The 27,227-nt window shown below is 43.3% G+C and overlaps 1 protein-coding gene across 1 annotated transcript in view; it reads left to right on the forward strand.

Moving 5' to 3' along the window:
• The window catches only part of SPTAN1 (spectrin alpha, non-erythrocytic 1), a gene marked incomplete in the record, with an annotated part of 2,849,969 nt that overhangs the window by 1,150,760 nt on the left and 1,671,982 nt on the right, over positions 1 to 27,227 (forward strand). The window contains 2 exon segments of the mRNA XM_044058813.1: positions 3,281 to 3,429; positions 4,036 to 4,095. Coding sequence (XP_043914748.1) covers positions 3,281 to 3,429; positions 4,036 to 4,095 — 209 coding nt within the window.

Genomic DNA, 27,227 nt, shown 5'->3' on the forward strand with positions numbered 1-27,227 from the left:
TGCTTGTTTACTGCTTAGAAAGACATGAAGATGGTGCTGGCAGATGCCCTTCTTATACCCTGATGTCCAAATATCTGTCTTCCGACATCTTGTCTGATAGCAGTGATGTAAAGGCACTTGAAATCGGGCCAGTTGCAGGCTTCTGCTTGGCAGGAAGACCCAAGAGTCAGTACTGTAGCTGTGATCTACTTGAAAAGCTACAATTTAAGTGAGACACAACCATACTTTTAGATTTAGACAAGCAAAAAGCTTTACTGCTCATAGACCGTGTCCTGTTCTAAATCAGTACTTTAGGGAGATTGCCACTTGAAACCATACCACTGCCAGGGAAGTGGCATTTTGCATAGTGATAGCGCATCTGGCAAGGTTGTACATAAGAAAACCATTGGTTTCTCCGAAACAGGTGATACCAGCATGCACATTCCTTACAGACCAACATTTCCCTCCTATCGTGCATCAAGAAAGCACTTGTGTGGTGGATAGGCTTCATGTATAAACTTAGGTGTGCCCTTCAAAGTGAAGCCAAGGTTCCTAATTCTTATAATACATTCCATGGGGAGCCCACAGTAGGGGAGATGAGTGCAAGGGACTTGGGAAAGGAGCTTGAGAAAAAGCATGCAGACATCAGGGATGATGGCAGTTCTGGCTGTCAGAGCATTCACATGAATTTGACAGCAGGGAACTCTACAAATCCTGTTAGACTGTACCATTGAAGTGTAGTACATAAGCAAGAGAGAGCTTTTTTCTCTTGTGTGAGGATTTAGCTGTATAGGTGTGGGTTCTGGCATATAAGGTGGAGCTGACAACCAGGGCACAGTGCATTCTACTCAGAACAGCAATTTGGTTTGCTTCTGAGCAAAACAACGAAACCTCAGTGAATGGATGTTAGTGGTAATTGTTCTTATATGTTGTCCACAAGTTGTGTCTACCAGAAATGGACATTTTTGCTACTTCAGAAAACTGAGTAAACATTCATGAGAAACACCTGTGCAACAAATGCCTTCTCCATTCCCTAGGGAGAATCATATATTTGTTTTTACCTCTGTACTTTTGATCTCTTAAGATATTACAAAAAAAAAATATATGAGGAAAGGCCATTGACTGCTCCTTTCTGGTCCAGGCAGTATTGTAGTTTGCTGAGTATGAGGGAAGAAGTACTCATGCTGCCCCAGCATGTGATCCTCCTTACCCAGATGAGGAGGCGACCACCCAGCTCAGCGTGTGGACACTAAGGCTGACAGTGTGGTGGTCTAGTACTCAACTCTTTTAGACACAAGTTTTCTGAGGTTGCACCTCACATCTTGCTAGGAAATCCAGCAAAAAAAAAATCTGTTATAGCAAAATGGAAAGAGTTCTCCTGTTGGTGAATTAACAGAGGACAAGAAACAGGACTGTTTATACATCTCAGAGTGCGTGTTTCAGCCGTCACTGCTTGTCTACTTCTAGCACACACCACTATTTGCCACTTGAATAATTCCTGAAAGGGATTCTACATCTGCGACCACACAAAAATGGAGATTGATACACCATGGAATATTAATTTTGTGTTGGAAATGTGTATTCCATGTCTTTTAAGACAGTTGCTTCCACAATTATGAAGTTTTTGTCTTGGAAGAATGCTCTTTTGGTATTTTTGACTTCACCTGGATGCATCTCAGAATTTCCAAGCTCTTTTGCAGCGAACCATTCTTGGTCATACCTCAGAACTATATAGATTTTCACAGAATGTCCAGATTTTTGATTCATATTTTTGGTCTGTTTTTCATAAAATTGTGGTTTTCTTGCAAATGAATGGCAAATCATTAAAGATTAAAGTTAGAAAAATTACAGGCATTTCACTTTCAGACTTCATACCCTTCAGAAAACTCATGATATTCCAAATCCTGTTCTATCAATTTTCTAAGTTTGTAAGAGCAATATTTAAAAAAAGGTACTAATTTGGGTCTTTGTCCCACTTTTGTTCATGGCTTTGTCCAGATCTTTTGCTCTAAGAGGTTGAGAGGTATGTTCTTGGTGTTCCACAAAAACCGTGTCACCCTTTGCACCCAACCCTTCCTTTATACCAGAAGTGGTTACGGAACTGTCATTAAGCCATTCAGTTAATAAGGTTTTCTTTTCCCCACAAAACAAGGTGGAAGGAATCTTGCATTCCTTAGGTGTGCATATATACACAGTTGAGATTCTGCTGGAAAGAGCAAAGCAAGGTAGTGAATCTGCTCAGTTCATTATTGTCCTTGCAAAAGTGAGAAAAGTAATGTGTGGCAATAAGGAAACAATATTCCAATGGATAACTTATTTCATTACCCCCCTCCCCCAAGCTGATAGTCATCTGCCACTATCTTCTGTCCTCCTTCACTGTCTCTACCAGGCCCATGCTAGCGTCTCTTTGACACTGGAAGGCTCATTGCATTGTCTCTTGTTACAATTAATTATGAAAGCCAGTAGCTAACAATGTAAGAGCTCATTACACCAGGAACTTGGCTACCACCACAGCCTTCTGTAGGGGTAACTACACAGACCTTTCTGGAAGCAGCCACCTGGTCGTTTGTGCACACATTTGCAAAGTGTTGCATCCTGGCCACCTAATAGCTAGGGTAGGCTTTGTCAGGACCGTTTCCAGGATCTTGTTTTCCCTGCACGCAGAGGAGACCAAACACCCTCTTTCCCTTAAGCTGTGGGAGTCGTTCTAACAGCAAGCATTGCAGCAGTGAATTATGAAGAACATAGTACACTTTAGTAGGAACTTAACACACAAGTTGGTGTTCACTAAATTCACTTTTGTAGTACCAGTTCATTCCTTTTGCCCCCTACAATTGCAGGCTTAGGTGACCACCTATTTGCACTTCTGTTCGGGAGAAGTCATCCTTGGTTGGGTTATGCTGTGGATCCTGGGAACAACTCCTGAACCTCCTAGGACAAGAGACTCCAGCTTTAGTGTAGACAATGAAGGTGGTGCTGACCAGCATCGCTTTGCACCAGTGACACCCTCCTGCCTGTAGGGAGGGAGTCCAACAGACTTGGAGGGGTAGGGTGAAGGATTTGGCATTCAGGGCAACCATTGCACTTTTCCAGGCAGGAACTCGAAGAGCCAGTACAGTAACAGTAAATGTTCTTTAACATCTGCACTTATGGTAAGTTCCTACACAGTTGTACTTTTTTGGTTTTCTTTATTAACCTTTAATGGTTTTTATTAGTATATGCATTTATGTGGTATGTACTGCACTTTATATTTCTTCGCAGTTTGACATATTAAATAGTGGATTTTTAATGTATTTTAAAGGATTGGTGGAAGGTGGAAGTGAATGATCGACAAGGGTTTGTCCCTGCAGCATATGTGAAGAAACTGGACCCCACACAGTCATCATCACGGGAGAACTTGCTAGAGGAGCAGAGTAGCATTGCACTCCGCCAGGAGCAAATTGATAACCAGTAAGTTTGGAATAGATAATAGGAGGGGAGGTGAGGGTAGTTAGGTGAGCAGACTATTTTTGTTAGACATCGTTATGGTTGACCCTTTTAAAAAAATTTCTACAAATCATTGCATTTTTATGAGAGATTGCCTTGAAGTAATTGCTAGTGGAGTTTCTGGGGTATCTTATAGCTCTGATGGTACAAAATGAAAATGTTTAAACAAGTTTATTGAATGATATTAGGTTAAAAGCTGCTTTAAGCAGTCATTCCTGAGAATAGCTAAATTGTAGCTCTCTACATAGCCTTGCATCTCTGTTTATTCTTGCTTAGAATGCCTTGTGTTCTGTGTGTCATATTAACAGCATTTCCAGTTTCTAGCAAAGTGAAATTGCGTCCTGTATTAGCTACATTAGTTATAAAATGCTTCTTAGTTCTGCTTGTGATGATGAATTTAGTTCTCAACCAGTAGAATGTGATACTTTGTTAGAATACCTGATTTGTGTAAACTAAAGCGTGTCTTGTTTTAAGTTAACTTGGAAGTTGAGGTATAAATTTGCTTTTCTGTTTTGTTCATTAACTTCACTAATGACTGCATGCTTTGCTGTCCTCCCTCTGTCTGTGCAGGACTCTCATTACTAAGGAAGTTGGCAGCGTGTCTCTTCGTATGAAACAGGTGGAGGAACTGTGAGTAGGAGTAGTTTTTGGTGGGATATACAAGAGCTGTGCACCTTCTGTTGGCTCTCATTCTTATGAAGCAATTTTATTTCAGTCTATGTGGCGGTGTGGGTGGAGATGTTAACATTCCACTGTTAGCTATTGTTTCTGTCAGGTCTCAGTAAACTAACACTTGATGTCCTTCTATTCCCATCTGTTCCAGCCGTCAGGCGACCCGACGTTGGCTCCTATACAAAAGCTTAAGTCTGGCTGCCGTAGGTGTGTGGGGCATCGCATGTAAGGCCATAAAGCATGGAGTATAAATGTGACGTCGGCACGCACAGACTCTCAGAACTTTTCAGCCGCAGACAATAGCTTCGACCGCTTTGCTCTTGCGTCCAAAGACTCCGAAAAGATAAGTGCCCTTTTGAGGTTTGCCTTTTTCACTCTTGCTTAAGCTTTAGCTTGGTTGCTATAGTTTTTCTATTAGCCGATGTCGGAGAAAGAATAAATGTAGTTGCTACATTAGCCGATGTCTGAGAAAGAATAAATGTAGTTGCGGGCGCCACATTCTGCACAAAGACTCCTATGACAGCTGCATCTTTTGCCTAGGTAGAGAACACAACCAATAAGGCCTGCTCCATTTGTCAATCCTTCATACCCAAGACCTAACGCAGCCGTCTGGCAGCATTAAATCTGTATTTAGAAAATCAAAGGCTTAAACACCTCACACTTAAGATGGCTCCCAAGTTTGGCCACTCAAGGTGAACAACCTAGGAAGAAGGCCAAGGTCTGCAAGCCTTCTCCAGATGCCGCTCCGCCTTCGGATGTTCTGCTGACTGACGTTCTAGGGGCAGAGGGACACCTGATTACTCCGACAGTTCCTTTGGAAGAGGCCATGTTAGTAGCCATGGAGAGCATGTCAGCGGAGTTGATAGACGTTTACCATAACTGACGTCGAGGGGGAACCATTGCTAGATCGGCCAGCCGAAACTTATCCTACTTCAGCACAGGCCTTTGTTTCTCTACCTACCCAGATGCCCACTCCTACAAAAAGGAAACAAAAAATGAAACATTTGAGCCTGACACCTCAAGCAGCCCAGGATTGGGAGTACTTCACTTCTTCTTTGATGCAGGACTTTATGGCACTTAGGTCTACAGGGCCTACTCCCACCAGCATTCCTGTGCTGAGTCCTAGGCCGGCCTTTGCTTCCTCTCTGCCTTTAACTACTACTCAGCAAGCAGTTACTCAAGATGACCCTGACCAGTCTTACTCCTCCTCTGAGGAATCTGTATCCTATGTCTCTCAGATTGCCTCTCCCATAGACTATTACTCCCCTGACGAGGACTCTATTGAAGGGTACTCCTCACCTGAGGATATTTCATTTGGGGAGACTGTTTATTTCAAAAATGAAAGCATTTTCAAGTGGGATACTTCCTTAGTTTCTGAAACTCAGAATAGATGCTTTGAGCTTCTACAGCTTGACTGTCCCTCACCTTCAGCCATCCCTCCAGTGCTCCCAGCCTTCTTGGATGCCTTCAGTTCTGTTTCCAAGAACCCAGACTCTCAACCTCCTGCCCCCTAAAAGACCAGATAAGTTTTACAAAGTACCTGATGATTACAAATTCCTTGTAACCCCCCCCAGGCCAACCCAGCAGTTATTGCAGTATCCCCCAGGCAGACAGTCTAGGCAGTTGCCTTCTGCTTCTCTATTGTCATCAGATAAGGACAACAAAACTATGGACAGAATGGGAAAAAAGGTATACACCTCCTTTACACTAGTTTTCAAAGCTATAAATTACCAAACACACATGGGGGAAGTATGCCCTAGACCTAGTTTCTCAGGCTACCACTTTATTGGCTTCCACCTCCGACTGTCCAGCCAAATCAGACATTACCTTCAAACTGTCCCTTGCCACGCAATTAGCCAGACACTCTATATCTGTTGCGGTTATGATGCAGCAGAAGCAGCTGCCAGATGTGCTGCCACTGCATCGGCCTTGCACAGATACTCCTGGCTCAGATCACAGCCTTTGGCAGATGATTTTAAAGTCAAAGTCCTGGATGCTCCTCTGGACAACAACCTTCTGTTTGGCAAAAATGTGGCAGAACTTTTCAAACACTTGCAAGAAAAAAGCAAGGAGCTGCAGGACATTAAGCACTTGCTGGTGTCCTCTGTGCCCAGATACTACAGGAACTACCCGGCCAAAACATCCTTTGTCAGAAGGGCCCCTACCACCTCTTGCCCTTCTACTGCAAGGCCATGTAGGGGACCTCGGAGACAACCTTATCCCAGATCCCCTCAACCCCGCCCAACAAACAGCCCTTTCCAGAAAGATGGGGACTTTCCTCCGCGTGACTGCCTTGCCCAAGTGCCCCTGTCCGCTTGCCTTACCCTATGCCTTCCCTTCTGGAAAACCATCACTTCAGATCTGTGGGTTCTTTCCATCATCCAAAAAGGATACTTTCTAGCCTGGAAAGAAAAACCTACACCAAAAGAGATACTAACCTGCACCAAAAGAGATACTTTTCTCTCCCAAAATTCAACTCCCTGTACTTCCTCCCATCCTGCAAGAACTACTCTCCCAAGGAACAATAGAACCAGTTCCCTCAGGACAGGAGGGGACTAGGCTTCTACTCCCACCTTTTCTTAGTCCCAAAAAAGGATGGTCCCTGGAGACCTATCCTGAACCTCTCATACCTAAACCTGTACTACAGGTCCCCTCCTTCAAGATGCTCTCCCTTCAAACTCTTTTACCCCTCATCCCATCTCAAGCCTTCATGATCACGCTAGACCTAAAAATGCATACTTGCACATCACAGTCAGACCCTCCCACAGGAGATTCCTACTTTTCTCTGGGCCCTCTTCTTATTTTCAGTTTGCTGCCTTGCCCTTTGGCTTGTCTACAGCACACAGTTTTTACCAAGTGCTTAGCCCCAGCCATCGCATTTTGCAGAACCAAGGGAGTACAAATCTACCCTTACTTGACCAACATTCTCATTTTGGCAGAATCAGAGTCCACCCTTCTAACCCATCTCCAATTTCCAATGTCCCTACTGCACAAATTGTGTTTCACCCTCAACCTTCAAAAATCCTCTCTCCTCCCACAACAAGACAAGGTTTTCCTTGCGTGCAGAATCAGAACAGATCTAATGAGATCCTTCCTCCCACTAGACAAAGTACAGTCCCTCTCCTCCCATTTTCTAAGCCTATTGACAGAATCGCACCTGACTGCAAGACAGTTTCTGCAAACTATAGGTCTCATGGGTGCCACCATCCCCATGCTCCCACTAGTAAGGATGCACATGAGGAAATTCCAGTGGTACTTAAAGAATGTTTGTTCTCAGAGCCAACAGCCTCTAGACAAACTCATCCCCCTTCTGCCCTGCCTAAAAATAGAGTTAAAGTGGTGGATTCAGCATGTTTCCAGCAACCAGGGAATTCCTCTGCAGCTCCCTCCCACTACTCAGTCCATGCACACAAATGCATCAGACCAAGGGTGTATAGCAGCCCTGCAGGGATACAGGGTACAACAGTGCTGGTCCCTTCCCCTGCAAAAACAGCACATCAATGTCAGGGAAATGACTGCTGTCCTGCTAGCTCTAAAAGTCTTCCTTCACATCCTGCAACCAGGGATACTCCACATTGTGACAGACAACACTACTGTCATGTGGTACCTAAATAAACAAGATGTGACAAAGACATACCAGTTATGTCGGATAACCCTGCAAATCTGGGAAATGGCAGCAAAACACGACCTCTTCCTGAAAGCTTCACACATCCCCTCTCAGGAACACAAGCAAGAGGACTTGCTCAGCAGATCCTCCTCTCTGCAACACGAATGGATGTTGTACCGGGATACCCTTCTACACATAGTCCACCAGTGGGGCATACCTCAAGTGGATCTGTTTGCCTCCCCCAGAACAGACAACTAAAGTTTTGCAGCAGGACTCATTCACCACTAGCCTGGAGAGTGAATGCCTTCAGCTTTACATGGCAGGGAATGTTCCTGTACACCTTCCCTCCCTTTCCTCTAATTCAGAGTCCTTCTGAAAATCAAAACAAAATAACCAAAAATCTTGCTGGTGAATTCCCTGTTGGCCAAGGCAGCATTGGTTCCTTCTTATGCTTTCCCTAGCCAAGGGCAGTCATCAGAAGTTACCCCACAAGGTGGACCTACTAACACAGCAACAGGGATCCCTCCTTCACGCACAACTGTCTTTACTGCACCTAACTCTGTGGGTGATCAATTTTTTATCCCTTTTAGACAACAGTACTCAGATGATGTGCTATCAGTCCTGAGGCAGGCCAGGAAACCAACTACTAGAAAAAACTATTTGTCTAAATGGCAGAGATTCTCAAAATGGTGTTCTCTTAAGAGACAAGGACCCATTTCTGGCAGATCCACCCCTTGTCCTGAACTATACCTGTGAACTCATTAAGGAGGGTCTAGCTTACTCTTCTGTCAAAGTCCATCTTTCTGCCATTTCTGCATGCTTGCCTTTACAGCCACCTCTTTTTTTCCAGACTGGACGTAAAACTTTTCCCAAGAGGGGTCTTGCACATCAGACCAAGAAAGCCCATCCCTCCTCCCTGGGACTTCAGCTTCGTGCTGGAAAAGCTTACCCTACCCCCTCTTGTGCCTACCCTACCCCCTTTGGAGCCAATCAGTACAGCATCTCTTCATATGTGTAGATGGAAAGCCATTCTATTAGTGGCCATTGCCTCTGCTAGAAGAGTGTCTGAATTATAGGCACTGATGGCTTGCCCTCCTTACACCACCTTTCACAATGACAGGGTGATCCTATGCACAAACCCCTCCTTTATGCCCAAAGTAGTAAATGAACTGTCCTTAAACCAGTCTATTCACCCTACCCACCTTCTTCCCCTCCCCTACTAACTCTGCATAGAGGATTCTCCATTCCCTGGATGTACATAAACAACTGAGATTCTACTTGGACAAAACTAAGTCCTTCAGAAAATCTGACCAACTGTTCATTTCCTTCCGTTCCTGGGCTTTGGGTAAGGCAGTCTCCAAACAAACTATGTCCTCCTGTATCAGGAAATCCATCCTCTTTTGCTACTCTCATCATCACAAACCATTGCCTTAAGGAGTGTGAGCACATTCTACTAGAGGCATGGCTACCTCAAAGGCCTTCATGAAAGGGCTAGACACAGCTTCCATCATGGAGGTAACCCACCTGGTCTACAATCTATACATTTACTAAGCACTACAAGCTTGACCAGGTCTCTAGAGCCAGGGCAGGATTTGCCAGGGCAATCCTGTAAGGATTCTTGGAATCCTCTACCTCTGCCACTTCCCAACTTTCCCTCCTAGCTCTGGTACTCTCCTATAGTATGAATACTGCAGCATGGGAATAGAAGGACATAGAATAGTTGTGTAAAATCTTACCATAACCATAGATGTCCTTCTCTTCCATGTTGCAGTATTCCATTCCACCCTCTAACCCCCTGGTATCCTCAATCTTCTCCGGTGTATCCCCTCCCTACAGGCCAGTCTCTACAGCCCTTCAGGGGCATTTGCTTTTGCTTCTCCTTGGTCTTATAGTCTCTTCTCTGGGCTTCAAGTTCTGAGGTCTGTGCGTGCCGTCACATTTATACTCCATGGTTTATGGCCCTACGTGTGATTTTGCACACACCTATAGCAGCCAGGTTTAAGCTTTTGTATAGGAGCTGATGTCTGGTCACCTGAGGGCTGGAAATCCCACAGTATGAATACTGCATCATGGAAGAGAGGGACATCTGTGGTTATGGTAAGATTTTACACAACTATTCTTTCCAGTATGTTTCCTCTTGTCCACTGGCATTGTGAAAGGAAGTGGGATCACTTGGTTTCACTGCTTTCTTCAGGTGTTTGCATTCTGAGGTGGTATTTTGCAGTATTGCAGCATAGAAAAAAAATCAAGAAACACTTTCACTTTTCTGCAGTTAACTGGATCACCTTTCTTTTCTGTAAAACTGTTCTAACTTGCTTAAAATGGTGTTTGCTTTCTTACTGTAATGATTACTTGATTGGGTGACTGGCATGTTATTTTTTTCGGAGATCTTGATATGGTATATATAATATAAAATGTCACCACTGTATTGTAAAGCTGTTAAAAACAAAGAAAATTTGCAACTTTAAAAACTACTCATAGAAGGGGTACCCCAGCTGGGAAGTAAACCTGAGAACAACCAGTATGAAGAAAGAAATGCCAACTGCAGTACCACTGTACTGGCTTACACTTGTTTATTGTACATAAGATGTCCTTCTGTTCTACTGTTGCAGTATTCCTATAACATGAGAGATTCCCCACCAAAGGGAGGCCTGACGTTTGACTAGTATAACCAAAGCCTTTTACTACCTAAGGTACGCTGTATGTCGCACGCATGCTTCTCATGTACTTGGGCATAAAAGCGACATCCAGATATACCATCCCAAGAATTTCTCTGCCTCCAGTCCCAATGCCATCTTTGATCGTTAGTGTGTTCACCCTAGTTGTTTGCTGGTACATCAGGCTGTTCAGATAAGTGCCCCATTGGGGTTTTATTTTCTTATTTACTGCTGCTTTTTGCTGTGTGGTATTTACTTGGAAAATCAGTCTCAAACTTTTAGCGAAACATGTTATGGGGGAACTTCTAGGCCTGATGTTGAGAGTCCACTAAAAAGAAAGGTCACAAAACCAAGTCAGGACTCTACCGCTGTGCCTCCTGCATTGGAGGTTTCTCTCAAGGTTGATGAAAGCCTGGAGGTTCAGCCACATCTGAGATCGGATTCCTTGGCTGGAGCTGTTTCAGAGGCCGCCATGGATCCGATGACAGGCACGTCCTTGGAGGCATTGCAGGCATCCATTTCGGATGGCCAGGAAAACCAAGACTTATTACGAAAGGGTCGAGGGAGGTTCTGCAAACTCTGGTAAGGTTGGAGATTCCAATGACTATTGTTGAGTGTAGGACAACATCGGTTCCTTCCACATTTCATAAGATGTTCATCCATGTAAAAAAGAAGCAAAACAACAAAGCATATTTCTTCACCCAGGGATCCTTAAAGTGAATGGCAGAATTTTACCCAGGGCTAATTTAATGCCTTTATGGCTTTGAAGCCCCCTTAGAGTGTCTCTGTTCCTGCCCATCCTTGGAGATCTTATCCTCAAAAGAGAGTGGGGTATCAGGATTCATCTGATGAGAAGTTCTCCTTAGATGAGAAATCTTTAGCCTGTTCCACCCAGATTCCTTCCCCTCTAGATTATGCATCTCCTGAAGAATAATCTACTAGACCAGAATCTCCTGTTTAGGAGATTACTTTTGGAGATACAGTTGCCAAGATAAGGGGAGTATTTCAAGTGAGATTGCTCCCAAGTTTCTGACGTGCAAGAGAGATAAGAGCTCCTAGAAATAGTCTCCTTCACCATCTGTTGTTCCTACAGTCTTGCTTGCTTTACTGGATGCTTTCTCTTCAGTGTCTCAGGTCCTGGATTCTCCGGCCCCCTACTCTTAAAAAGCCTGATTGTTTTTACAAGGTGCCTGAAGACTGCACATTTCTTTACAAGTGTCCAACTGCTGACCCTTTGGTGGCTTCTGTGGCCTCTGATAAGCCTTCTAAATTACTGCCCACCACTACACTTCTTCTCTCAGATGAGGAAAGCAGGACTATATAAAGACTGAAAAGTCTATACTTCTGTCACCCTAGTCTTTCATGCTAGTAATTACCAAACTCATATGACTAGATATGTTTTGGCTCTCTTTTTCGAGGCTACTCATGCTATTTCTGACCTTTTGGATTTTCAGGGGAAACCTTCAGCTTTGTCTTTGCTAGGAGCTTCCTCTCCGGTGGTTCGTTATTCTATCAAGTGCAGTTATGATGCAGCAGAAGCTTCATCTAGGCCTGCTGCTTCAGGATCTGTATTGAGGAGGTATTCCTGGCTGAAGCTTCAACCCCAGTCAGTTGACATAAAGGTCAAGTTGATGGATGCTCCCCTGGACAACAATAGTTTGTTTGATTCTGCTGCTGCTAATTTGTTTAAGTCCTTGCAGGAGAAAGGCAAGGAGTTACAGGACTTGAAACATCTTTTGGTTTCACCTGTGCCCAAGTTCCAAAGGAATTATCTTTCCAGACCAGATTTTGTTAGAAAACATGCCCGTCCTCCTCCTAAAAGTAAGAAAAAAGGGTAGGAGGGCTCCTCCACCTAAGACTACTCAGGCTTGTCCTGATCAGAAACAGTCCTTTCCTGACAAGCCAGGTTGTGCCCATCACATTTCTCACAGCATCATTCCTCTTTCCCTTCCTCTTTGTCTCTTCCAGTTTGGACAAACATAACACAAGGCTCATGGGTTCTTTCCATAATTCAGCAAGGGTATTTCATGGCTTGGAAATCCTTTTCTCCCTTCATGGGCATTCCTCAGCCACCTCTGGAGCAGTTACAAGTATTCCCAGAGGTACTTAAGAACCGTTAAGCGGGGAAGTATTCAAGAGGTTCCACAGGATCAAAAGGGAGAAGGGTTTTATTCAAGAATGTTTCTGGTACCCAGAAAGGAGGGCCCTTGGAGACCCATTCTAGATCTTCCACACCTAAATACCTTTCTGAAAATTCCTTCCTTTTGCATGTTCTCGTCAGACCTTGTTTCCTTTACTTCTTCCTCAGGCTTTCATGGCTTCTTTGGATATCAAGGATGCCTACCTTCATGTACCTGTTCATCCCCTTTTTAGGAAATTTTTACATTTCTCTGTTTCTTGGCATTTCCAGTTCTCTGCTTTGCCCTTTGGCCTCTCTTCTGCCCAAAGGTCTTCACCAAATGCCTAGCTCCTGTGATTGCTTTCTGCAGGCTTGAAGGCAATCCAAGTTTTTCCTTACCTGGATGATTTTCTCTTTCAGGCATCCTCTTCATATACCTTATGGCAAAGTCTTCTTTGCCATTACTCTTTTGCAAAGTCAGGGGTTCACAATAAACTTCAAAAAGTTCTCTCTAACCCCTTCTCAAGATCATGTTTTCCTAGGGTGCAGAATTCAGACAGTGTCTTAGCTGGCATCCCTGCTTCTGCCAAAGGCCTTGACTCTCCTTTCCTTCTTTCAAACTCTTCTTCCTCTGACGTCTGTAACAGCCAGAAAGTTTGAGTTTTCTGGGATTTATGGCATCCACCATCGCTATGTTACCACTAGCCAAACACCACATGAGGAAATTTTAGTGGTTCGTGAAATCAGTCTGGCAACAATACGCACATCCCCTAGAATTTACAGTTGTTCCTGTGTAAAGAGCAAACTTCATTGGTGGATTTAGTAATTGTCTGTGAACCCAGATCTTCTCTTCCAGCCACCTCTTCCATCTCAAGAACTGTTCACAGATTCCTCAGAGATGGGCTGAGGAGCAGCCGTTGGCACAATGAAAGTGCAGGGGGTCTGGTTTCCTGTTCAGCAGAAGGAGCATTTCAATATCAAAGAAATGAGTGCTTCTGTTGGCACTTCAGGCCTACCATCCTCTTTCCTCCCCAGGGCCTCTCTAAGTGTTTATAGATAACACCATAGTCCTGTGGTATGTGAACAGGGGGGAACAAAATCTTACCTGTTTTGCAGGCTTGCACTCATGGTATTGGAGCTTGCGGTTCAATATCATGTGACTCTTCAAGCAGTTTATATTCCTTCAGCTCAAAACTTTGGGATAGACGCACTGAACAGGTCGTTGACTCAGTCCCACAAATGGATGCTTCCCAGGGATGTGTTTCTGGACATTGCCCACAAGTGAAGTACTCCTCAAGTATATCTGTATTCTGTCTGAACAGACAACTTCCTCAATTTTGTGCCAGAGTCCCATGTCCTTGGTTTGGTTTGGAAGGTGGACGCCCTCTCATTTTCTTGGAAGAGAATGTTTCTTTATGCATTGTCCCCCTTCCTCTCATTCCGAAAGTTTGGTTCAAGATTCAGCAGGCAAACCCAAAATCTTGCTGGTGACTCCTTTTTGGCCAAGATAGCATTGGCCCCTTTTTCTTCTGCATTTAGCCAAGGGCAGTCATCACAAATTACCTCACAGGGTCAACCTACTCACACAAGACAAAGGATCCTTTATCCATCCCCAACTGTCCACTGTTCAGCTGACTCTGGTGGGGTGATAGGATTCTGATTCCTTACAGACACCTTTTCTCTGAGGACATGCTTAGGGTTCTGCAGGCCAGGAAACCCAATACTAGGAAATCCTACGTATCCAAATGGACAAGGTTTTGTCTGGTGTCTTTCATGTAACATGGATCCACACTCTGTGGATGTTCCTGTGGTTCTTTCTTATGTGAATTGTTCAGTGATGGGTTGGCTTATTCCTCTGTTAAATCCCACCTGTCAGCTATCTCTGCTTGTCTGCCTTTATCTCCTCCATTAGCTTCTAGGTTTGAGGCAAAACAATTTGTAAAAGGTGTCCTTCACATCAGATCTTCCAGGAGGCCTGTTCCTCCTCCTTGGCATCTTAATTTTGTTTTGGAAAAATTGACTGTGGCTCCTTTTGAGCCTGTGGCTTTAGTTTCTTTGCAACACTGTTCTTGGAAGACTGTTTTGTTAGCCCTTACTTCAGCCACACATGTCTGAGCTTCAAGCCTTTATGGTTTGTCCTCCTTTTTTTTTTTTTTCCTTTTTCATAAGGACAGGATGTTCTCGCATACTAATCCTTTTATGTCCAAGGTAGTGAATGAGTTGTCATGTAATATATTCATTTGCCTACTTTTTTCTCTTCTCCACAGTCTGCTAGCGAGAAGGGTACTACACACCTTGGATGTGCATAGACAACTCAGATTTTATTCGGATAAGACTAAGGCTATCAGGAAGTGTTAGTGCTTTGTTTCTTTTCATCCCAGGTTTTTGGGATTGGCTGTTACCAGTTTCTTTTTGGATTTCTAAAACTGTTTATTTTTTATGTTTTTCATGAAAAGGCTGTGGCTTCTTCTGGTGCTTTTTTCAAGGGTTTGGATACTAACTCCATTCTTGAAACAGCTACCTTGACTTCTATCCATACTTTTGGTAAACACTACAAGTTGGATGGAATTTTCAGAGCTAGAACTGGTTTTGCTAGGGCCATCCTTAATGGCTTTCTAGAGAGCTCTGCTGGTCCTTTATCCTCCCAAATTTCTTCCTGAGCTCTAGCACTCTTCTTCATGTTAGGTATACTGCAACAATAGAATAGAAAGACATAGTATAGTTGTAAAATGTTACCATAACGATAGATGTCCTTCTCTGAACTGTTGCAGTGTTCAATCCCTCCCGCCTACCCCAGCACTTTTTCTGTTCTGGATTTATTATTTACCTCCTTTTCCTTGGACTAGTGTTCCTACTGTGGCATTCAGTTCTGAGGATGGTATGTATGGACATGGCTTTTATGCCATACACACACAAGGAGCATGTGTGTGACATACTGCGTACCTTTGGTAGTAAAATACTGGCCAGATGTCAGACCATCCTTGGCAGGGAATCCCTCATGTTAGGAATACTGCAACAGTGGAGAGAAGGAAAACTATCATTATGGTAAGATTTTACACGACTATACTTTATACATGCAACAGAGGTCATTGGACAGAAATTTACTTTATTGTTCAAGAGGCTACTGTCTTGTTTTTTTATTTTTACTGCTGTTTTCTCAGTGTCTTTTTGCTCTCTTGAATGTATAATTCAGTGTTTTTTCTTTCTTTCAACGTTTTATTTTTGTGGCAGTCTCAACATTTACTCTTCCTGCTAGTAAAATTTCTTTTCATATCTTTTCTTAGTGGGTGTTCAGACCCAGTGGGTAAAATTCCAAATGTTCTTGCATGCCTCCCTTCCTGTATTTCCTCCATTTCTCCATGATCCTGTCTCACATCTTCCTTGCTGATTCATAATCCTACATCATGTGTACTAGGCACACTTCTTTTTTCCCCATGTCTCTAGTAACTGCTTCTCCTTATCGTTTGCTGAGGCTGTTTAGTGTATGCATTTGCTGATGATCTGTAGGTCGAAGCAATTTTTTACTGCTTTCTATCCCTAGCAATTCATCCTATTCTTGAATTTCTTGCACCCTTCCTCTTTCTCCCAATTTTTCTTTACTTTCTCCATTTATTTGCTTTACAGAATGTCCTCCTATATTAGCTGTCGTCTTTGTCCAGCTTTGCATTTTCTTAAGGGGTTTTCTTATTTGCTCCTCCTTGCTGCCCCTGTGCTCTCTAGTTCTCCTGCCTGTAGTATGTTTAATGGCTTCTTAGGTACATCTCTTCAGCCCACCCTGTGCTGCCCCTAACTGTTTCCCATTCCTGTCCTCTTTTCTGTGCTATGCCTTCCTTTCTTCTCCCGCTCCACTGTTTGGCTTAGAGTTCAAAGTCTGCTTTTGCAGTAATTTCCTTCCATTTTCTGCTTTCTTGTCCCCTCTTTTCATTCCTCTTTCCCAATCTACACCTTTCTGTCCTGGGACCTCTGTTTGACTGCCAACTTCTTGTACTTTTTTGCAGCTTACTGTCAGAGCCTTACACTTTCATATTAAACACTCCCCCGCTATCTGTGGCATCCTAATTCACCCAATTGAAGGCCCCTAGTCTTCCTCCCCCTGAGAACTGGTGTAATGTGTGTGCTGTGGCACACATTTCAAAGTTTGATGCTCCCCATTTTCCCCTTCTCAGTTGCTTTTCTCTGCTGTATTAGTGTTGATCTGTTTCCATATATGTTTGTCATGTGCCTCTATAGTTTTATTGATCTTTTCATTAATTTACCACTGGCATGTGCTACAGCAAGCAGGCAATTTTCAGTCTTGGTATCATTTTTACTGTATTTGCTCTGTTTACCATCATGTTCCCTTGCGTTTCTTATTTTTAACTGTTTGTCTACATCCTGCCAGAACTCAAAGCCTAAGAACTTTTCTGTGGGTTTCATTAGTATGCGTCTTGTTTGCTCCTCTTTACTGTCATTCCAAAGTCAGACTTTTTTAAAATATTCCTTTCCAGTTGTGTAGTCTTTTGAAATTCCCATATATGGTCCATCAGTATTTTTCATGCCTTTTTCTAGATTTTCCTTCATTAGGATGTAGCCATCTTCAGATAGGCTGAAATAGGCTGTTCTATTTCCCACTTGCTGAGCTTCTCTGTCTCCCTAACCTACTAAGTTAAGCACCTACATTACTAGGTGGAGTAAGATGGGCAACAACAGTCACCCTTGCCACACACCTTTGTGTTTTCTTCTAAGTTTCCCATTCAGTAACAGTGCACCTAGAGGGTCCTAGTGCATGACTTTCACTCACTTTGCAAATCTTTCCCTACTTTGTCCAGAATTTTGAGTAAGAAACCCCATGGAACTGAATGTTACCTTCGTTGTCATACATCCCTCCTGCCTTCTTTTGAGTCCATTTGCTTCTTCCAGTGAGTGCTATAGAAGCCTCTAGTTATTAACTGATAATCTGCCTTGTGCAGATCCAGCCTACTCCTGTTGGATGGGAATTTGGTAGTAGCTGTTGAGTATAGTAACTGATGATGTTCATGTTTCACTGTTGCAGTCATCACATTTGGGTTATCTGCTTGCAGTAGCCCTCAGTCGGCCTGATTACCAAAGTCTTGGATCCTGCATCGGTTGCTGTCTCATCTTCCATGACATCAGGTAGTCAGGGGTATAAACTACTTAGAAAAACAAAAAAGTACCGAAGGTAACACAGCTGAAGGTAAAACAATAAACTTTAATGCACACAAAAGAGTAAGCGCTTTCATGGTGTGCTCTCACCACTTCATCAGACTGCTACAGAATCTGATGAAACATGAGAGCACACCGTGAAAGCGCTTACTCTCTTTTGTTTGCATTAAAGTTAATTGTTTTACCTTCAGCTGTGTTAGCTTCGGTACTTTTTTGTTTTTCTTAGTAGTTACTTGTTACTGTACCAATCTATTTTTATTTTCAGCACACTTTTTACAGTCTGGTATAAAGCATGCAGCCGGCGCCATTACATCAGTCTTTCTTGCCTTGCGGTGCCTGAAGCAGAAGCAGTTTGCAAGTGCCTGTCGGCCGACTCCTGAAATTTTAGTTTTCGAGTTTCATATCCGAAGTCTTCAACTAAGCTAACTACCCCGTTGGGGAATCATTTTCTTGCTCTAAACCGATGTCAGTAAAAGTTAATTGTATTTCTTGTGGAAAGCAAATGCCTCAAAGATTTTCATTTGTACTGCATTCCTTGCTTAGGCCCAGACCATGACATTCCTCACTGTCGGTTTTGTGCCTTATTCAAACCTCATACTATTCTTCGTCGGCTCATTTACGCATCTAAATATTTTGGTACTCTCTCCAATTATCCAGAAATAGCTTCAGTAAGCCACCCAACTACTGATATTGAGAAAAAACGCAAAGATAAAGACAAGAGACAGACCGCATAGATCCAAAGCTGCAGACGACACTTCTCCTAAGCTAGTCGCCAGTTCGCCGGTACTCAGTGAGGCGCTTTCTCAGCACCTGATACCTGCTACTTCAGATTTGCAGGCCTCTACTGAGACCCATTTGGAGTCCAGTATGCCGCAAGATGCTTCAACTGTGGAACCTGCGGATGTCTTTACCTTGGATGGGTCCAGAGCCGTTTGCATGCACCGGCTTCTGAGGGTGTATTCAGGCCTACTGACTTGCATATTAAACCAACGGCATCTTCTTCAAGGCCTAGAACTCAATCCATGCCTAGAAAACTGACAGCCAGACCGCATGGTCAGGCCCCTATGCCTAAGAAACAAATGATAGGAATGGCTGAAGACCTTATTACTCTAATCAGGGGAAGCCACCCTTCCCCCTCTAAAAGACCTAGGACTGATTTTCCTTCTGATCAGGACTCTGAAATTTCTGTTTTCTCTGATGACCAGGATTTGCCCTTATCTACCTTTTGAGGATTCTGATGCAGAGGACTCCATTCCCTCTGCTTTCCCTCCAGAGGATTTCTCTTTTGGTGAAACCTTGCATACTGTTAGGGAGCATTTTTGCTGGGAAAGCCAGGATTACTCTGACTCCAAAAAGAGGCTTAAGGAATTCTTACTCCTGCCTCAACACAGGCCTTTAGCTATCCCTCCTGTACTGGACATTGTAGATGATGCCTTCTCTGAATCTAGCCTGGCCCCTAACTCTACCTCCTGCTCCCAGAAAACCTGATGGGTATTACAGGGTACCGGGCTCTCAAAAGTTCCTGTTTAAAAATCCTACTGCGGATCTTGAGACCATTTCACAGGGACCCAAGGGCATTAAGGCTACTACTACCAAAAATCCTCCCCCCTCTGATAGAGATTCCAGGGAGCTGGATAGATGGGGTAAGGAGGTATACACTTCAACCTTGGCCATTAGGGCCTTAAACTGCCAGTTTCATATGTTAAAGTATCAGCAGCATACTATTGGATTGCTTAAACAGAAAATTATGTTGATTCCTGACTGCTGAAAATAAAGATTTGCAGGATTTAATGCATTCTGCTGAACAAGTTGGAAAACATACTTTGCAATGTGGTTTTGATTCGTTAGAGGTATCTTGCAGGGCTGCTGTCACTAGGTCTCTACTTGGAAGGCATGCTTGGCTTAAGGAGCAATCTTTGCCAGATCATGTTAAAGCTAAATTACTGGATGCTCCCTTAAACCAAGACCGCCTGTTTGGCAACAAAGCAGAAGTAGTACTTAAAAAGATGGAGGAAAATGCTAAATCTATGCAAACTGTTAAAGATTTCTTGCAAGTACAGCCTTCCAGATGCCTCTTCAGGCCTTCAGTCCAAACCCAGAACCAGCAGAACATCCAGTCTTCAGTCCCAAGGTACTCACAGGCCTAAGCAGTGGGGGGGGGGGCTCCCACTTCAAAAGCAGGGAGTAGTAAGACTCACCCTATGGTAAACTGTCTCAATGACTTAACCTTAAACCTTCCAAGCCCTGCTCAACTGACTGTTCGTTTAGGGGGAAAGATTGCACTACATGCAAAAAATTGTAACTCATTACCCAGGCCAAATGGATTTTAAATCTAGTTTCCCAAGGATACAGATACCACTTCCACTCCTTACCAACCCCAAACGGTTGGCCAGACCTACCCCCAAATCAGTGGGCAGAGGCTCAAAAGCAAGTTCTCTCTCTTTTAGGCATCAGGGCTATTCAACCTGCCACAGATGAAGAATGGAGACAAAGTTTCTATTCAAGACTTTTCCTGGTACCTAGAAAAGACAATTCCTGGCGTCCTATCCTGGACCTGTCTATCCTAAACACATTTTTGGTAATCCCAAAATTCAAGATGCTAACTCATCAGCTGCTTCCTATGCTAGGCAAAGATGCCTGGTTGGCAACACTGGATTTAAAGGAAGCCTACCTGCACATCCCAATAAGGGAATCTTGCAGAAGATACCTACGCTTCAAAGCAGGCTGCGTGCACTATCAGTTCTCTGCACTGCCCTTTGGCTTATCTACTGCTCCCAGGGTATTCACAAAGTGCCTAGCTCCAGTCATTGCATTTTGCAGGCAAAGAAATATTCAAATGTACCCATACCTGGACGGTTGTCTAATTCAGGCAGAAAGCCAGGACATGCTATTAAATCATCTGGCATTTGTAAAGAAATTCCTAACGTCTCTGGGGTACACCATAAACGAAAAGAAATCACATCTTGTACCCTGCCAACAGATTGTATTCCTGGGAGCAAGCTTGAATACAACTTCCCAGATGGCCTACCTTACGCCAGAGAAATAAATTCAATTGACAGTCTACTTCAAACTACTGGCCTCCAAGACCCAGCTGTCTACAAGGAAAATACTGCAAGCCCTGGGATTCATGGCCTCTTGCATTCTAATTCCATATGCAAGACTGCACATGAGAAAACTACAATGGTATCTTAAAAGCTTATGGTGTCAACATTCTCAGGATCTAGAATCAATGACTCCTATCATGCCTTGTCTACAGATAGAGTTCCTTTGGTGGGCAGAGGCCTGCTACCAAAACAAGGGACTGCCATTCACTCTACCCCCTGCCGCCCAAACCCTAACAGACGCATCAGACTATGCATGGGGTCTCACTTGGCAGGGCAGTGCATTCAAGGCAAATGGAACCCAAATCAAATGCACTTACATATCAATCAAAAAGAAATGTTAGCTGTACAGAATGCTCCGACAGCCTTTAAGGACCACATTCTTCCAGGACAATTATTGGTAAAAGACGGACAACACCACTGTTATGTGGTACATAAACAAGCAGGGACGAACCCACTCATGCCGTCTCTGCAGACTAGCCATGGCTCTGTGGAACACAGCCTTGAGCTACCAAGTGCACCTACAGGCTCAATTCCTGCCAGGAAAGCTAAATACACTGGCAGACGACCTAAGCAGAAATCTCATGGATTCACACGAGTGGAAACTGGAACCAAAGATATTCAACATGTTGAGAAACAAATGGGGGAGCCCAGAGATAGACCTGTTTGCCTCCCCCCAGAACTACCAGTTGGACAAATTCTGCACAAGGACTCCCCACAAACAAGCTTAGAAAGTGGACGCCCTGTCCTTCACCTGGAAACAACAGTTTATGCTTTTCCCCCTCTGCCTCTCCTCTCCAGGGTACTACTAAAGATCAAACAGGACAAACCAAGGACAATACTGATTGCACCAGACTGGCCACGCCAACACTTGTACCCCCTCTTGCGCAGTGTGTCACTGCTGGCACCATGGCACCTGCCTCAGACCCCTGTCCTGCTGTCCCAGCAGGAGGGCCAGATTCTGCACCCACAACTTTAAACCCTGAACCTGGCATCCTGGCTAATTACCTGAGCTCTCCGTTACCATCCCTCAGTAAGCAAGTGATGGATGTCATCCTGGAGGCAAGGAGGCCTAGTACTAGAAAATCTTATGCTGAAAAATGGAAAAGATTCTGTTCCTGGAACCAAACTCAGGGGATGGGCACAGCAGCGCCCAATTTACCCCATATTCTTCAATACGTAACTGAAATGCTTCACAAGGGCCTTTCCTTTTCCTCCATCAAAATTCATGCCTCAGCCATTTCAGCTCATTACAATACAGAACCACCCATCTTCTCTCATCCACTGCTGAAGCAATTCCTCAGAGGGGCCAAAAACTTAAGACCACCCCAAAGAGCCCCTACTGCAGCCTGGGACCTTAACTTTGTATTGGAAAAGCTCACTCTACCTCCTTTATTGCCTGCTGCAAATGCAGAGTTGAAATTCCTTTCTTGGAAAACAGCCTTCCTTCTAGCCATTACTTCAGCAAGAAGGGTGTCTGAATTACAGGCCCTCATGGCAGTGGAGCCTTTCATCATCTTTCATGCTGACAGGGTGTACCTTGAGACCAATCCCTCCTTCATGCCCAAGGTGGTATCCAGTGTGGCCCTTAATCAGTCCATTCATCTGCCAACCTTTTTTTCTAATCCACAGAACAAAGGGGAACGAATACTGCACTCCTTGGACATGCACAGACAACTTAGGTTTTACTTGGACAGGACTAAGCCTGTCAGGAAATCTGAACAGCTGCTGGTGGCATTTGCTGCAGGGACAGAGGGGAAGGCCATTTCAAAGCAAACCATTTCTAAGTGGATAGGCCATTGCATTCATTTCTGTTATAAGCATCATGGAAAACCTACCCCACAGGGGGATAAGACCACATTTAACCAGGGCTACATCTACCTCTACAGCCTTTCTCAGAGGTGCCCCTACCAGGGACATCCTAGAAGCTGCTACCTGGAGTTCTGTCCATTCCTTCACCAAGCATTAGCACTTGCCAGTTTTTTCTAAATCCAGAGCTGGATTTGCCACTACTGTCTTGCAGGGCCGTGTAGCTGGTCCTAATGCTAATTACCTCCACCCATCCTTAGCTTTGGGAATCTACCCAAATGTGATGACTGCAACAGTGAAACATGAAGAATGTAGTACAGTTGTGTACACTTACCATAAATGTAGATGTTCGAGTGTATTCAGTGTTGCAGTCCTGGTTACCCTCGCTCCAGCCTTGACTTCTGTTGACTACATCTCTATTCTTGTTTACTATGCTTAAAGTTTTTTGGTGTATTTGCTTTTTTGTTGGGGGTGTAACCTTGTATATAATTGCTTCCCATTATGGGGGCACCTGACATCTGGGGCAAGAAAAAACTGATGTAATGGCATTGGCTGCATGCTTTATACCCCTGACTACCGGACATCATGGAAGATGAGACCGCAACCGACGCAGGACCCAAGACTTTGATAATCAGGCCGACTGAGGGCTACTGCAAGCAGATAACCCAAATTTGATGACTGCATCAGTGAATACACTCGAACATCTGCATTTATGGTAAGTGTGTACACAACTGTACTTTTCTCATAAATGTTTGAATCTACCTTAAGGAGTTGTATAGTTGTATAGGTCTGAAATCCCCTGCTTCCAGTGCCTCTTGTTTCTCAGGAGTTGCACTTTTGCTGTCTCCATTGAGGGTGGCATCCCTCTGAATCACACTAAAGTAATGAGAAAGGACTTTGTATGACCTCGGTCTCTGACATTTTGTAGAGCTCCACAGGGAAAGCTGTCTCTAACACCACTTGGTTCTCAGTGCCCTTAATGACAGTTGCCTCTACCCCTTATTTCTTCACTTTGTCTGTTGCTTTCATCTTCTGTAGCCATTCCATGTCCAGATGAATCTGTTTTCTTCAGTTTTTGATTGCATTAAGCTAGCTGTAATAATGAATGTCTTTTCTGACGATGTGATCATAGGCTCATGTGACCACATGGTCAGAAAATACCATGTGGTCATAAGTTCATATGTTCACAGATAATTACTAGGCATGTGGTCCAGGAGGCCATTGACGGTCCTTGCCCATATTCCCAGTTGCTCAAAGCACTGTGTGGTCAATTGACTTGCTCAAGATCAGTAGACAAATAAAGGTCAAGGAAAACCCTGTACCAGAGGAAGCAGCTGATTGACATCTAGTAGCCTTAATCCTCTGCACTATGTGCCTGTCCTTTTCCACTGTCTGTTTTACTTTGGTTATCTGTGACACCCCCATTTTTGAGCTTTTTTTCCTCATTATCCATTCTGTTTTTCCCCTGGTCCTGCCACTGTTCCTTAGTGTCTGTCTCAGCCTCCCTGTATTTTCTTGATGTTTCAGATCTTGTGAATCATCTAGATTGTAAATAAGTGAATATTCTAGATTGTTTTATTCTTTTTGAAGAGTGTCTCCCTTCTGAAATATTGTGTAACCTTGGAATTTGGTATATATACGTTTGAATGGTATAAGAGGTGCGGGGAGCTTGCCTCTGCAAAAAGCACTTAAGGTTGCACCGTAACCTTTTATGTTATAGGTTGCAGGTGATTGCAAATGACGAATTAGAATATAAGAGATTGTGTTGCAATCTGTTGTAGTGTAAGGGTCTTTCCATTCTTTTATTTTTGTCCACTTTATACTTCATCTTGGTCATCCTCCATCTTTTTTAATTTCCTCTGTCACTTCTGAGTCTTTCTGTGCTTCCCTACCAGTTCTTCTGCCTCCCCGATTGTTTTCTCTGTTTTCTGCAGTACTCTGTCTGACAGATTGTCCTCTGATGTTTACTTTATTCCTTTCCTGAGCTTTCCCAGTTCCCCACATTATTGCTTTGCACATTTGTTAGCTTTTGTTACTTCCTGTAGGCTTGAGATAATGATTGTGTCCATGTGGTCTGACCATATATTAACACATCCTTCATCAGTCTTTCCAGTTAGCTGTCTTGAACCAGTCTAACCTACTGTCCTACCCTGGACACACTTTCCTTTCAGTGGGGAAGTCATGCTATCTCTTCTGCTGTGATTTCTCTCTGGGCATCAGCCTAACCTTCTCCTTCCATTTCATATGAGCTATTACAGTCTTAATCTTTTTTTTCTTCCAGCTTTCCTATTGCTTCATTCATGACCACACTGAAGCCCCCCTCTGTCTCCTTTCCTTTCCATTCCTTTCCATGTGTGTTGGAATCCCATGCATTTATCTTGCCTGCTTGCCATTTTTTCCTCTGTTGTGCCTTGCCAAATGCACCTTTTCCTATTGCTACTTATAGCCCCTCCCCATTTTTTTTTATTTCCAGTCCATTTTTAATGTTATTCTCACTCTCTTTTATCCTCTTTGCTGATGTGTGCTGCTGCCTCTGTGTTAGGATAGACTTTTGCCCCTAGTTTCTCTCCTCCAGCTGTTCATTCTTAATTATGTTTGCTGGATCAGGCCAGCATGTGTGCTGCCTTGTGCACCTTCTCGTATTTCAGATATCTTTATTGAATTTGATATCCCCTTTACATTTCTTGCATTTTATGTCATAAACATGATTTCCATTCTTGCCTGAGCAAGATGCATGATGTCTCCCTCTTATCCTTGGGAAGTGTACATGTCTACTATATTATACAGCCTTTGCCACTGTCTTTGCCCTGCTGTTAACCTGAGTTAAATCTCCCTCGCTGCTGTCCTTCCTCTTCGTATCATTCCTCTTTTGTGTCCTCTGTTTGCTATCTTTTGCATGTCTTTTGAATTGTCTGCTTGCATGGTCCTTTGCTTCCTTTTCATGTCATCACATTTGCAGCCTTTTTTTTTTTCTCTGTACTTTTTCCTTTCTCTTCTTGCTTCATTTCACCTGACTTGCGCACTAAACCACTGGTCTGACACCCTGTGTTCCCCTTTTCATCCATTCCTGTCCCGATTGTCATGTCAGACTTAAGAGTTGAAAATACAATACAGGCAGTCCCTGGGTTATGAACATCCGAATTGCGGACAATCCATGGATACGAACGAGCTGCCTCAATGTCGGAAATAATGTAAAATAAATAAATAAAGTTGCCCAAAGCGCTGTGTGTGTGTGTGTGTGTGTGTGTGTGTGTGTGTGTGTGTGTGTGTTTGTGATACCCCTAAACCTCTTGGAACAAGAAATCCGGACAAAGCCATAAATAAAAGTGGGACAAAGCCCCAAAAGTAGGGACAATTTTTAAATATTGCTGTTATGAACTTAGAAAGTTGATAGAATAACAGGTTTTCCATTAGCATGAATTTCCTGAGGGATATAAAGTCTGGAACTCAAATGTCTGTCATTATTTTCTCACTGCTATACTTAATGATTTACCTGTAATTTGACAGAAAACCAGACCAAAAATATGATGCCAAAATCTGGACATTCTGCGAAAGTCTATACAGCTGACACTATTTTCTAACTTCAGTCTTTAATGCTTTGACACTACTTTTGCTTTACCATCACAATTTTATGAAAAATGGACCAAAAATATGAGGAAAAATCTGTACAGTTGAGAGGTATGGATAAACACTGCATTTAATAACAGGATGGCTTAAACCAGCTTTGTTAATACGAAGTAAGGAAACTTAGCTACAGTAGTATGTTTTAAGATTTTTTTGTTTGGAAGGGTTTTTAAAGTGTTTTACATGCAAAGAAAAGTTAAATAAATACTAGACTGAGGCTAACATTTGACTAAGTACATTTAATAAGAGCCGTATGTGTTTCGACTTGCATACAAATTTGACTTAGACTAAAAAACGGATCCCGTCCTTAACTCGGGGGACTGCCTGTAAATTGCCTTCAGCTCTTTTGTCATGTTGTGTGCATGCAGAAAGAGTGTCACTGCAGCCTTTACATTTGCCTTATGGTCTTTGTAATCGGCCTTTCCCGTACAATTCTGTAAACCTGCTATTGACTGATTTCTCCTGAGTTTTTTTGGAGACTCCGTCATGCTTCCCTTTCCCAATTTTTACTTTCTCTAGGTTACGTTGAGAATGTTTGTATATTTTTAGTAATATTTTGTGCCCTGTATCCTTGAACTATAATTCTGTCAGTCACTGAATCATGCCTTCCTTCTTGGGTTGTATACCAGCCTTTTTCAGTTAGTACTGCTGCTTTAGTATTTTGTTTCTGCCATCTGTCATTCTTGCTTTGTTTTTTTTTTTTTTGTGCTTGTCCCAGTTATGAGCATTTCTTCTCCTGACCAGCTAGTCCTGTCCATTTTCTCTGTCCTTCAGTGTCTGATGCTGTATTTTTCTTTTGCTCTTATCTTTGAGTGATTGTGTTTTCCTATTTCTGCCTTTATTTTTCATTTTTTCTCCAGACTATCTGTGTAGGTCATTCCCATCAATAACATAGTCATGCTTTAATTCTTTGGTAGATTAGGCCCCCCCCCCTTCCACCCGTATTTGCATACTTTTCTCTGTTGGTTTGGAACCTGGCTGCTCTTTTCCTTTCCTTTCCAGTCCCCTGC

Source organism: Protopterus annectens, chromosome 16.part0, assembly GCF_019279795.1.
Source record: "Protopterus annectens isolate FY-2018-M chromosome 16.part0, PAN1.0, whole genome shotgun sequence".
NCBI classification, from domain to species: domain Eukaryota; kingdom Metazoa; phylum Chordata; order Ceratodontiformes; family Protopteridae; genus Protopterus; species Protopterus annectens.